The sequence below is a fragment of the Ranitomeya variabilis genome, chromosome 1, assembly GCF_051348905.1.
Source record: "Ranitomeya variabilis isolate aRanVar5 chromosome 1, aRanVar5.hap1, whole genome shotgun sequence".
In the NCBI taxonomy this organism is placed as follows: domain Eukaryota; kingdom Metazoa; phylum Chordata; class Amphibia; order Anura; family Dendrobatidae; genus Ranitomeya; species Ranitomeya variabilis.
Genome location: NC_135232.1, coordinates 724,831,432 through 724,848,268, shown reverse-complemented (window position 1 = coordinate 724,848,268; position 16,837 = coordinate 724,831,432). Strand labels below are relative to the sequence as shown.

Below are 16,837 nucleotides of genomic sequence, written 5' to 3'. Positions count from 1 at the left end.
CTGTCAGCTGATGATATCGCCATTATTAGATCATTCGTTTACAAACAAAATTAAATGATCAACTGCCTAAACTATTTGCACTTAAAGTGGGTGGAAATGGAGAAATCAATAGTTGGATTTTAATCCCATTTTCTTTCAAAAAAATGAATGCTTCCAGGCTAGAGCTGCTGACCCGTATACCCTGGTGATCCTTCTGCCTCTGACTTCCCGTATTTGTATTAGATCCCTATCCCTGATTTGGTGTTCGTCTGGTTGTTTCCCTACAGTGTATGACTCGGCCAGATTTCTGAACCCCACCTCTTGTCTTCCGTCTCTGATATCACGTTTCCCGACCGGCTTTGACTCTCTGGCTTGTACCCCGACTTCTTATTTATCTCTGCATACAGGGAGCTCCCCCTGGTGGTGGCTTTACTCTGCGATTACTCAATAGCTTGTCACTTACGGCTTATAGATCTAGTCTATAGGTAGGTGAGTAGTCAGAGTCTGGCCCCTAAATAAAGAAATGAAGACATAAAGGAAAAATCCAACATTTTATTTCCCTGTAAGATATATATTTTTTTGTACAGGACAAATCTTGCCCCAGATTGTAATCAAAAAGTAACAAGTTATTGCAATATGTTCATCTAACAAAAAGATTAAGAAGTGACAGTAAAGAGCTGAGAACATTGGAAATACCGCAGGATGAGAACAGACACCTCAGCCCCTCACACACACCGCTGCTGCCACCATGGAGCTTATGAGCACGCTTCTCCACTCTCTAAAAATAATGATTTTTTGGCAGCCGTACCAGCTTTACTACGGGACAGTGATAGAACTACAAAGTGTTTAACCCCATGGTTGCTGCAGGAGATTCTCATGAATTGTTTCCAGCAATCATGGGGTTAAGCCTGAAAACATAGAAGGTGCAATGGCTAAATTTATTTTTTGCAACTTTTTTTTTTTTTTTTTTTTAATTTCTTTTCTCTTCTTGGTTTTCATCCCCTCCTCAGATCATGCAGCTTGTGGGCAACATTTTCTAGTTCTGCCTCGATGGCAGCCAAACTCTCCAGTTCTTGTTCCTGTGAAGAAACAATAGCACAAAAAAATAGAAATGTTAGTGTATGTGCACATTGAGCATATATGCTGCAGATTTGCTGTATGGGAAATTGGCTGTGATTTACTGTAGCAGTATTGTGGAGGATCCCCAGCATGTTCATGAGGAAGGCAGGGCATCTAGAATGAATAACCCGAGGAAGGCAGGGCATCTAGAATGAATAACCCGAGGAAGGCAGGGCATCTAGAATGAATAACCCGAGGAAGGCAGGGCATCTAGAATGAATAACCCGAGGAAGGCAGGGCATCTAGAATGAATAACCCGGGGAAGGCAGGGCATCTAGAATGAATAACCCGGGGAAGGCAGGGCATCTAGAATGAATAACCCGAGGAAGGCAGGGCATCTAGAATGAATAACCCGGGGAAGGCAGGGCATCTAGAATGAATAACCCGAGGAAGGCAGGGCATCTAGAATTAATAACCTAAGGAAGGCAAGGCATCTAGAATGAATAACCCGAGGAAGGCAGGGCATCTAGAATGAATAACCCGGGGAAGGCAGGGCATCTAGAATGAATAACCCGAGGAAGGCAGGGCATCTAGAATGAATAACCTAAGGAAGGCAAGGCATCTAGAATGAATAACCCGAGGAAGGCAGGGCATCTAGAATGAATAACCCGAGGAAGGCAGGGCTTCTAGAATGAATAACCCGAGGAAGGCAGGGCATCTAGAATGAATAACCCGGGGAAGGCAGGGCATCTAGAATGAATAACCCGAGGAAGGCAGGGCATCTAGAATTAATAACCCGGGGAAGGCAGGGCATCTAGAATGAATAACCCGAGGAAGGCAGGGCATCTAGAATGAATAACCCGGGGAAGGCAGGGCATCTAGAATGAATAACCCGGGGAAGGCAGGGCATCTAGAATGAATAACCCGAGGAAGGCAGGGCATCTAGAATGAATAACCCGGGGAAGGCAGGGCATCTAGAATGAATAACCCGAGGAAGGCAGGGCATCTAGAATGAATAACCCGGGGAAGGCAGGGCATCTAGAATGAATAACCCGAGGAAGGTAGGGCTTCTAGAATTAATAACCCGAGGAAGGCAGGGCATCTAGAATTAATAACCCGAGGAAGGCAGGACATCTAGAATTAATAACCCGAGGAAGGCAGGGCTTCTAGAATGAATAACCCGAGGAAGGCAGGGCATCTAGAATGAATAACCCGAGGAAGGCAGGGCATCTAGAATTAATAACCCGAGGAAGGCAGGGCATCTGGAATGAATAACCCGAGGAAGGCAGGGCATCTAGAATGAATAACCCGAGGAAGGTATGGCATCTAGAATGAATAACCCGAGAAAGGCAGGGCATCTAGAATGAATAACCCGAGGAAGGCAGGGCATCTAGAATTAATAACACGAGGAAGGCAGGGCATCTAGAATTAATAACCCTAGGGAGGTAGGGCATCTAGAATTAATAACACGAGGAAGGCAGGGCATCTAGAATTAATAACCTATTCTGGACATAGGCCATCAATATCAGGTCCAACAGCTGATCGCTTCATGATCCGATAAGTTGGCATCGGTCTGATGATGACTGATATACTAGCACTAACCTCAGTCTTCCTGTTGGCACTGCCCTCTTCCTCTGCCCTTTTTAGTATTGGAGCCTCGGTCTCGACACTGTCCTCATGGGATCGCTGCCATTGTGTTTGGTCCTCGACCACCTGGCTCCTTGGATCATATTTAGGCTCTTTGGGTGGAATCTTCATTAACGTGTCAGAGTCATCCTCGCTTTGTCTGGCGGCACACTTCTTGGCTCGCAGCTCTTTGGCGAGCTCGTCCATCTTGTTCCATCTTTTAGAGTCTCCTAGATCTTTGGATGATGTGTCGTCATCACTCCTGGGGTTCTCTGCGCAGTCGGTTGTTTCTGCGTCTTGTTTGGTTTCCTTGCTGGAGTCAGATTCAGGTTTGGAGTCTTCAGGAAACCTCATGGAGTCTGCAAGAAGAAAGAAACAAAATTCTGGAGTATAAACTGTTACATCCAAACCTGAATAACAGACTGGAAGGTAAATGGCATGACATCATGTCTTGTGGGTTACGATGGGTTCAGAACCCAGCTGAAGTGTGAACAACCTCCTCTGGAGCTGCAGATACGTCCTATTTCTGTCTAAGGTTTGTAGACAACTGAATAATTTCTGCTCCAGATAATTTTGTTGCAGTTTTTAAAAAATCTCATGCACGATGTTGGCTTGATGGAAAGAAAACAAATATTAAACTTTTAGTTTAGAAATTTGGCGCCCAAAACAAAAAGGATTACGGCTTTAGTACTACTTTTACACTTGTTCTGTTCAATCCTCTCCCCCCTTCCCCCCAGTTTGACAATGTGGCCATGGTGTTTATTATCCAAAGGTTTTCAGCTGATGCATTATTTCACTTCTCAAAATGTTGACGCATTTTGGTGCAATCATCTCCAGGACACTAGTCGAGAATTTTTTTCCCCCATTCTCTCTACAGGTGAACATTAATTTTGGACTCCATTAGGGCAGTGCGTAACAATGTTGGGAAATTAATTGGAAAAAAACAGTGTATAAAACACACAAAAGCCTTGCTGAATTTGACATATGAATTGCCTCAAGGTCAAAACAAACCTTAGAAATGATCTAAGAAAACATGAATCGATTCTATTATTCGGGTCCTGATGGTACTCAAGCTGTTACGTTTGGGGAAAATGCAAACTGGAAAGAATTGGGCGCCTTCCTGTATACTTTTTTTAATCAAAATAATGCCTACAAGTTTTATTATAGATCAATGAATAGGAAAAATCATTAAGAATAGTGTAATGCAGTCATTCTGTTTGACTTGCACAGGACTGGACGCCGTCCCTCCCTCTCAGCTAGGTTCTTATTTTATACAGATCTATTGCATAATGAGCAGAGGAACATGAAGGTTTCCAGTTTGTACTCACTGTCTTCTCGTTGGGTCTCATCCTCCTCGTCGTTGGTCTCGTTGCTGTCTTGCTTGTGGGAATCCTCCTTCCCATCAGCCTCTTGATCTTTCTTGGTCTTTGTCTCCTCAGACGTGCGTCTCTCGCTGGCGTCCTCTTGGTTGTCTTTGGGGAGCTCCATCTCGTTGATCTCGTCTGTGATGCGGTTATCCATCTCTTCATCCTCGGAGGTTTCTTCCCTCTTACTGATCTCATTGCTTTCTAGCTCTTCGGCACTGTCGTCTTCCTCTGGACGCTCTGAGCTTCTTTTGCGCTCTTCTTCCTCGGATTGCCTCTTCACTTCATCTCTTACTGGATAGTTTTCCAGAAGAGCAGGACCTTGGGACTTTGCTGCATCATTAGAGGAGATAAAAAAAATGTTTTTATCCAGTTTACTTTTAAGGGGGGAAACTGCTGCCTTTACAGTATTTTATGCTGCAATAACAAATCCATTACTAGCCTTATTGCATTTCTGCCTCTTTTTTTCTGGCTACTTTTTTTTCCATTTATCCTCAGTTCTTATATAAAATAGACCTTTTAAAGATTGGCCTATTTTTTTATTTGATGGGTTTTTTTGTCATTGAGGTTGGGCTTTGGGGTTTCTAGGTGCTTGGGGATAATTCTGAGTTTAGCTTAACAAGCGATAAAAAGTCACAAAAAATAAGTGATACAAATGCCAAAACTGTTAACGCTGAAAAATAAAAAGTTATTTTGATTTTGATAAATATTTATTTACCATTTAGAAGAATTTGGCCCAAAAATCATAATTTTATTGTGTGATACTTTACACTTTTTAAATAGTTTTTGCTTTCTTCTGTTTATTTTTTCTTCCCTGCTCTCTTCACATTCAAAACACATATTCAGAATTTGACCTGTTATTCTTGGAAACAGAGAGGTTTTGTCTCTACTACACATCAGATAGGTGTGACTATCATGGTTATCTGTGCTACCACTACAGTGACACATTGAGCTTTGGGTGGAAAATAACAAAGTATCTTGAACTCCTTGTAGAAGTCATTTGAGTTAAATAGCACAGAAGTTACGGGACGTACTAAAAAGAATGAACATAACTTATAGGTCCAATGAGATGAAGAGGTATTATAGATTTCTCATGCATCTTGGATATGAAATGAACATGATTTATATGTAGACAATTAGGAAATCAACACATATCCCATATAAACAGGTGTATATTATATTCCCTGAACTTTATAGGTGGGGAATGAACATGACATATATGTAGATAATAGAGCAATGAACACATAACTCATGTAGACCGGTGTATATTACGGTACCTTCCCTGAGCTTTATAGGTGGGGAATGAACATGAAATAAATGGCATATTTCATGTTCATCCCCCGCCTATAAGGCACAGGGAATGTAATATACACCTGTTTATATGGGATATGTGTTCATTCTCCTATTCTCTACATATACTCCATGTTCATTCCCTGCCTATAAAGCACAGGGAATGTAATATACACCTGTATATATGGGATATGTGTTTATTTCCTAATTGTCTACATATATAAATCATGTTCATTTCATATCCAAGATGCATGAGAAATCTATAACACCTCTTCATCTCTTTGGACCTATAAATTATTATCTTTATTCCTTTTCTTCATTCTGTTTAGTACGTCCTGGAACGCCACAGCTTGTGGGCTGAAGCCACAGTATGCTGGGGTTATTTGTACTACAGAGGGCTCCGGATATAGAATAAGCCCCTCTCCCACCCGCCACCTGTGGGATGATGGCTTCCATTGCTGAATGCTGGGAATATATTGGACATTCTGGGCACAATCTAAGTGGTTGATCTAATCCTCTGCTTATCATGTGGTGTGAGGGGCACAGCGGGGTAGTATCACATGATCAGAGGATTCTGGACTGCAGAGAACCTCAAGGTTGTGAGGGAGGAGATCAGAGTTGCCGCGACACTCACCGGATGGCAGGGGCTTATTAAGCTGTTTCTCAAGGATGCCGGATAACTCCTCCACAAAACCACCATTCTTTTTCTGCTTCGTGAGTCTCTCCATGGCTCCTAAGGAGGTGACATTTAAATGGGAAATTTGGTGATTTAAATCCAGACAGCCTATACAGAACGGGTTATATTAACCATCAGACTACACTTATGAACTGACTGTAGCCAGGGATGAATGTTGGAAAAGCATTGCACCTTGGAAAGAGAGTACGTGGAAAGAGCTTGTCAGTAAAAGGGCAGGGCTGACAACCTTACACGTTATACAGGTTGGTTGTCAGCAGAAATTGATGAGCTGGGACTGTAGTATAAGGTGTGTGTCGCATGTCTGATCACAAAGCAGCAGCCATGACTACTGCTGGAAGGCTCTGTGTCAGTAATGGTGAGAGTTGTATTCCTCAGGGAGTAGTTACATCTGGGGATGGAGCTGATGATCCTATAAATATCACCTCCATTTCTATGGTGAGTGCCCTCGTGTCTATCAACCAGTGGGATTGCAGAAACATGAGTGGAGAACCCTGAGATTACATCACAGATGCGGTAAAAGGGCTCAATATTACCTGCCATGAGAGCAGCGCGGACCCTGAGATTACATCACAGATGCGGTAAAAGGGCTCAATATTACCTGCCAGCTCGGCATCGTGCACACGGTGGCCCATTACCTCATTTGCTACCCATCCTGTGAATATTGGTCACAGCAACCCAATAGAATAACTTAGTATTTTTGTGTGTCAGAAAAAAAAAATTAAGTTATGAGCTCTGCTTTTTGTCAGTGAAAGAAAACAGTCTTGATGCCGTGCGGACTGTACATCAGCTTACACCTGCTTTGGTTAGACTGTTATTAGAAATATCCACCTTTACTGACCACAAGCAGAGATCTCCACTAGTAATCTCACCTTGAGCCGCGAGGTCCTGGAGCTCCTTGAGCAGGTTCTGGTGGCGCAGGATGGAAATGATCCTTTCATCTAGAATAAATCACACATGAAAACTGAGGATCTGGAAGACCATTTATGTTTGCAAGAACTTTCCACGATCAGAATATTGGACAGCACATGGACGTGGGCCGGGGCTACATACACTTTAGACATGGCATGTCTTGTAGTGTATTATATACATGGGAGGGAGCACTGTGTGTGGGACCCTCGGACAAGATATTATGCTGGGAAGGGGAAACCTGAGCAGACCTGACAAATTCATTACACTTTAACCCACAAAAGCGCAGTAAGTTACAACAGAAACGTGCCACAGCCGGGGACTGGAGTATATTTCTGATAAAGATAATCCTCCTTAACACTGATGTGAAAAAACCCTCTTTTGATTAATCTGGGGTTTTCAGAATTTTGCAGAACTGAGTCAGTGATAAGAAAATGATGATTATAGAGATTAGGATGTTGATCGCATCCTTGGTTTGGCCAGGCGGCCCGGTGCACTGCTCTGCCTCCTTCACTAGTGATTGACAGCCCTGTGTGCAGTGAAAGCTCCTGCAAGCCAGTGCTGTCATAGGGAGGCAAGGTACGCAGCATCAGTAGTGCACAGGAGCCTTCGCCTCACCCACTATGCACCCAAGTAGTATTTTTTTCATTATTATTAGAAATTAGCGTTCTGATCACTGCCTCTGTCCTGCAGAACCTGAAGGTGTTGTTTTTTTGTTTTTATTTATAGGAGCAAAATCTCCTACCACGCTGTGCGCTTAGCTCATTATCAGTGTGGGGTGACTGTCCTAAAAAGATGTCCAGAGGGTCCCTTTAAATTGTAGTCACCTAAATGCATGTATTTTGGGCTAAAAAGCATTTTTGGAATTGTGATGCCTTACGCATTTTTCAGTTTTCTCAGCTGATTTATGGCTACAGACTAAATTAAAGTAGAATGTGGCGAAAATAAATAAAACCTATAAACTTACCTGTTAGATATCAGAGTGAGCTCGCAGACTGACCCATCAGCCTCCTCCAATGGTGGAATTCCTTATGGGAATGGGCAGGTCTGGTGACATGCCTCCCCGCCAGCAGCCGCTGTAAGCACCCCAGTGCTGGTCAGTGTGCGAGGGCCAGTCAGTGAGCGCGTTGTGATGTCTAACATGTAAGTTTATATATTAATCCTGCATTGACTTAGTCCGTGGCCATAAATCGCCTGAGAAGAAAACTGCCCAATATGTCATGGATCTCCTTTCCAAAAATGCTTTTTTTTAGTACAAGATGCATGCAACTGTGGTAAAGGGGTTAGCCTCTTTTGGGGCATAATAGCTTCCATTTCAATCCCTGCAGTGACCAAACTCACCTCCTCGGAGGGTCTCCAGGCAGTCCTCACTGGTGGGAACAGGGTTGGGTTTGGACAAAGTGTCAGAAATCACTTCCACAATGCATTTCATCACCTGGGGGAAGCAAAAAGTGTGAGCAGCGACTGCACCCAGTGATGTAATGGTCACTGCAAGGAGCGGACAAGAACATGTAAACTGCTGAGGGTCTGTTGCAATGTATCTAGTTTCCACAATCCGCTGCTGTACACACAAAGCAGCAGGAATCTCCCTCCTGTCCAGATGGTCGGATACCATTGTGTTCAGGCTGATAGTTCTCACATTGTAGCACAATTTCTTCTGAGTTTTTGTATGAGAACAGAAACCTGTCAGTAAATGACCATGATGAAAGTCAAGGATTGAAGCATCTACTAGAAAAGCTGCAGAACTTTTTTCTGTCGGGCATCTTGTGTCACAGCACAGGTTAGGGGCCAGTTCCAGCAGTACTTGTCACAGACATGATATTGTGTCACTTGTAGTTCTACATGATCTAACCCTCACTGCAGCCTTTTCTTCCTTTACTGTTCCTTAATTACTGTTCCTTGTTGTGAAACCTCCGCTAAGAATAGTGTCCGCAAATAATTCATCAGAGCCGTCAATGAGTGATTTTAGAGGGAAATCTCAATCTTTCACAATGCGCAAGAAAACAAACCCTTCGATAAAGCTGACAGACAGCTCGAGATGAGAACACGTGTCAGTCTTATAACTGGAAACCGGCAGCAAGCTTGTGGCTAGACTGGCTGAGCTTCTGTAATGCTGGAGGCAGTTTGGTTTTTCTAAATAGGAAGAGAGTCAGAATGCTAATCAGTAGAACAGGAGCTGTGCAGACAGATTTACACTTTGAAATTGCAAAATTGTGAACCCTGCACTGGATTAGAATACAAGATATGGTGTAATTTGGGAGCAGTCTCTCCCTCCACTCCATGTTTGTCCCCATGGTGCTGAATTATTGTTAGCAATATACAAAAACCTACGGTCTACTGCTTTCTGTTATCAGTCATTTTAGGCTGGATCCTGTAGTGCTCTTCAATGGATGAGTGACAAGTACAGAAACCTTCCTACCCCCATGACCCTTTGTCTCTTTGTGTAGGGCAAAGGAATCTATAGATCCCTTCTAGGCTTGAAGGTCCTTCATCCACTACACAGACAGATATCAGCCGCTCCTGTTATAATGGCGCAGAAGCGTAATAAGATGCACATTGTAGAGTTAGCGGCTGTCTAATGTCCCCAGCAGTCGGCTCTTCACTGCCCATAACCCCGGTGTATGAATCATGTCGTATTGTGGAATATGTGATCTGTGTGTAATGTGCTCAGCTGTGGTGAAATGCACAATGTGATGCTGCATTATGTGCCAGGAAGGATCTGTCCTCCCAGGCCTAATCCTGCCAGTTATATGATTAGCCAGGAGCCAAACCTGGTGCCGAAGCAGAAGAGATCCGAGCTGCGGCCTCCAGTAGAATCAGTGCTTAATCTCAGCCATTTATTAACAGATTGTTCCAGAACCTGCAGCCAACGCAGTGACATCCCTGCCATCATCGCATCCCAGCTAATCTTCTCCAGAGGACACAGGAACCCATCCACTAACCTAACACAATATGACATGACAGATCTACAGGGATATCACATTATATAGGACGACACCACACTACTCTATAGAGGTAGATCATACCTGCTCTGCACGACATCACACTGCTCTATACAAGTAGATCATACGTGCTCTACACGACGACACCACACTGCTCTATAGAGGTAGATCATACCTGCTCTGCACGACATCACACTGCTCTATACAAGTAGATCATACGTGCTCTGCACGACGACACCACACTGCTCTATAGAGGTAGATCATACGTGCTCTGCACGACGACACCACGCTGCTCTATAGAGGTAGATCATACGTGCTCTGCACAACGACACCACGCTGCTCTATAGAGGTAGATCATGCCTGCTCTGCACGACATCACACTGCTCTATACAAGTAGATCATACGTGCTCTGCACGACGACACCACGCTGCTCTATAGAGGTAGATCATACGTGCTCTGCACAACGACACCACACTGCTCTATAGAGGTAGATCATACCTGCTCTGCACGACATCACACTGCTCTATACAAGTAGATCATACGTGCTCTGCACGACGACACCACACTGCTCTATAGAGGTAGATCATACGTGCTCTGCACGACGACACCACGCTGCTCTATAGAGGTAGATCATACGTGCTCTGCACAACGACACCACGCTGCTCTATAGAGGTAGATCATACGTGCTCTGCACAACGACACCACGCTGCTCTATAGAGGTAGATCATACGTGCTCTGCACGACAACATCACACTGCTCTATAGAGGTAGATTATACCTGCTCTGCACGACATCACACTGCTCTATACAAGTAGATCATACGTGCTCTACACGACGACATCACACTGCTCTATAGAGGTAAATCATACCTGCTCTGCACGACATCACACTGCTCTATACAAGTAGATCATACGTGCTCTGCACGACGACACCACGCTGCTCTATAGAGGTAGATCATACGTGCTCTGCACAACGACACCACACTGCTCTATAGAGGTAGATCATACGTGCTCTGCACAACGACACCACGCTGCTCTATAGAGGTAGATCATACGTGCTCTGCACGACAACATCACACTGCTCTATAGAGGTAGATTATACCTGCTCTGCACGACATCACACTGCTCTATACAAGTAGATCATACGTGCTCTACACGACGACATCACACTGCTCTATAGAGGTAAATCATACCTGCTCTGCACGACATCACACTGCTCTATACAAGTAGATCATACGTGCTCTGCACGACGACACCACACTGCTCTATAGAGGTAGATCATATGTGCTCTGCACGACGACACCACGCTGCTCTATAGAGGTAGATCATACGTGCTCTGCACAATAATATCACACTGCTCTATAGAGGTAGATCATACGTGCTCTGTACAATAACATCACACAACACATTAATATATATATATATTGCTCATGATTGTATTGTAATTATAATTGTATGTCCATAGTTATTGTGATTGTGATATGTGATTATGTTCCTTTTTGATCATTATTTGTCATATTATTCCCCACTTGGATGTGATCTATTGTCTCTAGGTACATTTATATCCTGGTAGGTATAGTGAATGTTTACTAATATGATCACATGGGTATGGGTAAACTAGTGGCCTTATATAGAATGATGCCTTCCCTATGTAATATATATTAGTTCCCATTCTTGGGTATCCTGTGTCCTTGGTACAATGGATTAGCTGTGCGGCTATGATCATTTATTTTGTCTTGTTCCATACCTGTTGCCCTTATTCAATATGGTGGCTTTCATCCATTTGTCCCTCCTGCGCATGCGCGACTCTGGCCCCGCCTCCTTTTTCCGGCGCTCGCCCGGCTGCCCGCCCGCTGGTGAAATACACGGGGCCCCGTGCTTTTCCCTGGTGTGTTGTGGCGCAGGGCTTGTGCTGCTTTTTGGAGGGGACACCATGTGCTGCGCTGCGCAGGTTTCGGTAACATATTGTATATGTGTGCCGGTCTCCATGGATACCCTTACACTTCCGGGTTGAAACCGTTTTATTTCCGGTGGTCACTACTGTTTAACGCCCGTTTCAGACACTTGCCATCATGCCCCCTGAGGAAGGAAGGTGTCCGAAACGATCGTTGGGGTGTGTCGACGGCTCCTGTAAACCCTCACATCTTATAGCTGTGGTATGTAAAAAAAAATTTTTATTATGTCTCTGCTATACTGTGGTAGATTGGGAATTTTCCTATATACCCTATAGAATCCAACATGCTGCTGCTAATTTTGGTAAATCTTGGTTTACTAGCATGAGGATTTCCGGTGTGTAATCTGAATTTCCTGACTGACACTCATATTGATATGCCTTTTATAATTTGAATATTGCTGGGTTTTGTCCCAATTTTGCAATATCAATATTTTGTATGTGAGGGTTCCATGTGTCCGTTCACACTTGCTTGTTTTTTGTACTTTTCTTCAATGGATGTTTTTTCCTTGCACCATTTTTACATTCTGATTCTGTACTGTCCTTTGTAAATTCCTTAATAAAGTGTTTTTTGTACATATTTACATATGGACTTTCTTTGGTCGTTTTTCCTGGCTTTTTTGCCTTCTTTTTCATATATACCTATAGAGGTAGACCATATGTGCTCTGCACGACGACCTCACACTGCTTTCTACAAGTAGATGATACGTGCTCTGCACGGCGACCTCACACTGCTTTCTACAAGTAGATGATACGTGCTCTGCACGACGACCTCACACTGCTTTCTACAAGTAGATCATACGTTCTCTGCATGACAACATCACACTGCTCTATAGAGGTAGATCATACGTGATCTACACGACGACATCACACTGCTATTTACAAGTAGATCATACGTGCTCTGCGCGACGACATCACACTGCTCTCTACAAGTAGATCATAGGTGCTATGCGCAACGACACTCTGCTCTCTATAAGTAGATCATACCTGCTCTGCGCAACGACATCACTCTGCTCTCTATAAGTAGATCATACCTGCTCTGCACGACGACATCACACTGCTATTTACAAGTAGATCATACATGCTCCGTATGACGACATCACACTGCTATTTACAAGTAGATCATACATGCTCCGTATGACGACATCACACTGCTATTTACAAGTAGATCATACATGCTCCGCACGACGACATCACACTGCTATTTACAAGTAGATCATACATGCTCCGCACGACGACATCACACTGCTATTTACAAGTAGATCATACATGCTCTGTATGACGACATCACACTGCTATTTACAAGTAGATCATACATGCTCCGTATGACGACATCACACTGCTCTCTACAAGTAGATCATACATGCTCCGCACGACGACATCACACTGCTCTCTACAAGTAGATCATACGTGCTCTGCGCGACGACATCACTCTGCTCTCTATAAGTAGATCATACCTGCTCTGCGCGACGACATCACACTGCTCTCTACAAGTAGATCATACGTGCTCTGCGCGACGACATCACTCTGCTCTCTATAAGTAGATCATACCTGCTCTGCGCGACGACATCACACTGCTCTCTACAAGTAGATCATACGTGCTCTGCGCGACGACATCACACTGCTCTCTACAAGTAGATCATAGGTGCTATGCGCAACGACATCACACTGCTCTCTACAAGTACGGTAGATCATACGTGTTCTGCACGACAACATCACTGCTCTCGAGGACATTGTCCATAGCAAATTAGGACATTACACAATGATGAACGTTATGTCCTTATACTATATACAGAACGCAGGGCACCCTGAACCCCTAATTCATTTACAGTCGGTGCTAAGTCTTCTAGGACTGATACTTTTTTTTTCACATTTTGCCTTTTCAGTGTTTTTTAGCTCTTTTAGTCAACTGTTTCTGTCATTACTGACAGACAATTATAAATATTCCATAGCTTGTTACATTTTATTGACAAATCCATTAAGTGTCTATAAAGCCTCAATATTCCCAGCGCTGCCACTTGTTCTCAGGACTTCTGCCATTCGACCCAGCAGCTGGATATCGGCTTATGGGCAGATCCTGACTGATGGCCGCCCGTTCTTCTCTCATCAGAGCTTGGAGTTATCACAGGTTCTGAGTTTTGTCTCTTTTTGAGGATTCACCGCAGCTTATTACTGGGACTGAGATTTAGGCAGTTTCCTGACCATGGGCCCAAAAAGTCAATTTTTTTTAATCAATTTTGACAGTCTCCATTGTGCTTCTTATCACCACATTGTCCTGGATGATGGGAGAAGGTGCTCTTATAGGCGGTTTAGATCCCATTCTTTGTTGAGTGATCTTAGACAAAATTGTGACTGAGCCCCCTCCATGGATGAAAAGCCCCCACATGAGTGGTATCAGGAGGCTTTACTGTCAGGATGTGTAGGATACATGGCAGCGTTACCTTCTCTTCTCCAGACAATCATTCTAGATGTCCCAAACCCCAGAAATTGTGATAACTCTGAGCTCTGATGAGACAAGAATGGGCGGCCATCAGTCAGGATCTGCCCAGAAGCCGAAATCCAGCTCCCAGGGGGCAGGGCAGAAGTCTGGAGAGTAAGGGGCAGAAGTCTGGGGAATAAGGGGCAGTTCTGTGATTATTGAGGCTTTACAGAAACTTCATGGATTTGTCAATAAAAGTGTAAAAACTTATGAAATGTTGATAATTGTAAGTCAGTGACCACAGAAACGTCCGACTAAAGCAGTGAAAAACACTCAAACTGTAAAATGTGAAAACCAAAATTCGGGTCAGTCTGAATAGTTTTGGCCACAAAATTGGCAAGAATAAAATGCAGGTTTCTTAAAGAAAAAAAATCTAAAACTTTTCCATTGGCAACAGTGAAAAAAAATCACGATGTGGGCTGGGTAATGATGGAGAAATATTAGAAGACTTTTGTCCTTGCAGTCACCTCACCTTCACCCTGATCATGAGACTACAAGTCCAGGACAGGATGTAGATACATAACATCTTCTGTGACCTTACAGCTATTAGGGAGAACTTGTACCTGCCCCTCCATGGGATTCATGGCCAGAGGGACACCTTACCTTAGTGTCATCTTCAGTGTCCCGGCTGGATGCAGGAAAGGAGATTACTGCAGAAAAAAAAAAAAAACTACTAACTATGGTACTGAAAAATAATAATGGAAGCAAAAAAGTATACGGAGGGCAGGTTCCATGGCAAATAACCCGATTCTCCAGTACCTTTCTGGCGCTGGGTCAGGTCACATTGATCTCACATTAAATCATTGTATTTACAGGACACTCCACGTTTCTTTGGGGGTGGGTGGATACGAGAAGAACGAGTCTTAGGCATGAACCCTATAGCCTCTGTAATGGTTAGAGGTGCAGTTAGAAAACTACATCTGCACATAATCCTGGTGATATGATCTGGGCTGTAGTTACTGATCCGCAATAAAGGGTAGAAATTCAGTTCATTACCTTCGTCTATTACCCAGAATCCCTGGCTGAGTTGGGGACTTAACCCCCAGCACCCAATGGTACCCTAAACACTCCAAGGTATACCTCTAGGCCTGCAAGTATCCTCCTAGATGAAGACTGAAGATGCCAGGCCTCCTGTGACCACAAGCAATGATTCCTAACCACAGGGAAATGTAACCAAGAGCACTGGAAACTGACATTACAGATATGTTATATAAAATTGTATCAAATTCTACAGACCAGGGGAAAACAACATATTACATGTAACACAGGGGGCATTAGAAGAAAGAACAAGATATAAAGGTGGAGAGGAGAAAGATAAAGCAAAGACAGGAGGGGAAGCACAAGCTGGGCGGATGGTGCAGTGACCTTGCTGTATAGTCCAGTAGGGATCGAAGTTTTGGGGGTTTGCAGGAGAATCTTTGCCGGCAACCAAACAAACAGTCCCAGCCTAATCCTACTAATCAGCGTCTACACTGGGTCATCTCAAGCAGGTGTCTAAACTTCTGTCTCTGATCCGAAATCTGTCTTACTCATATGTAGGTTAAGCATCGAGGATGGGGGTGGGGGCATACCGTCCTAGATTTATATGCTTCTGTCTTATCTGAAACCCTAAACCTCCTCTGATAGTTCTGAACCTGCCTTACCCATGTAAACCTCATAGACCAGCATCAGTGCCAATTGTACCCCTGAATAGATGCCATCCTCAGTCTTGCTCTATAGACCCCATGCTCATGGACACTGCTGTCCTTGGTGCTGACCCTGCATTGCTTATAGGGTTCTGCTGTCCTTGGTGCTGAAAGGACAGATACTGCAGAACAACCCGACAGCAGTCCCTCCCCCACCCCACCCCCATTACCCCTCTTACCTTGCACTGCACACAGGGCTATAGATAACACCCCAATATACAGCATTGTCAGCTGGGGGAGCTGGGCACAGTCAGGAGTGATGATGGGTGTTATAGCCTTTTGTTTCACAGCCCTGGTCCTGGATAGAAATAAAATGGATATATTGCAGATCGGAAGCAGCTGCCACAATGAGAAGAGGCTGCAATTATCGGTTTAATGAGATTAGTGCTACCTGCCTGCCTGGCTTTCTCCAGATACTGAGCACTGCAGCAGAGTCTACTCTATATATGTCAGACCCAGTGGAAGTGATGTCACAGCATCCTCCCCCACCCTACCTGGTGCTGAGGATGGAGGGGGGCAGCTGCATACTGGGGGAGGGGGTTGTTATCACATCTTTATTCTGTATAGGTTGCATGGAGCCGTCAGAGGGGGAATTAATTATAAGCAAAGCTCCAGTGAACACTAAACGTTTGTATCATGTCAGCGTTCAGCTCTTAAGATGATTAAAAAGTCTAAGGAAGCATTCTCCGAGAACAGACTGCTAAATCCCTGCTTTCATGTGAAGCTTGGAAAATGGAAAGACCAAATTGAATTGTGCCCAAGCGCAGAAGATACCTGATACTCGCCCCTTCCCCTACACATGGATTTTTAATTGAGGCTGAGCATGGAGTGCTGCAAAATCAGATGGCACTGAGGGCTCAT

At 44.0% G+C, this 16,837-nt stretch overlaps 1 protein-coding gene across 2 annotated transcripts; it reads right to left on the bottom strand.

The window, feature by feature from the left end:
- Nucleotides 1-511: 511 nt before the first annotated feature.
- On the bottom strand, nt 512-16,453 carry CHGA (chromogranin A). Of its 2 annotated transcripts, none has more exons than XM_077268027.1 (9): nt 16,368-16,453; nt 16,156-16,274; nt 14,895-14,941; nt 8,263-8,356; nt 6,885-6,953; nt 5,953-6,051; nt 3,993-4,361; nt 2,641-3,023; nt 512-1,058 (listed from the first exon to the last, which is right to left on the bottom strand). In XM_077268027.1, the coding sequence occupies exons 2-9, from the start codon at nt 16,199-16,201 to the stop codon at nt 975-977; spliced, it is 1,191 nt and encodes a 396-aa protein (XP_077124142.1). In that variant the 5' UTR covers nt 16,202-16,274; nt 16,368-16,453; the 3' UTR covers nt 512-974. The 2 variants fall into 2 exon arrangements, with proteins under 2 accessions (XP_077124142.1, XP_077124150.1); XM_077268035.1 differs by having other exon boundaries at nt 16,372-16,396.
- Nucleotides 16,454-16,837: the final 384 nt, after the last annotated feature.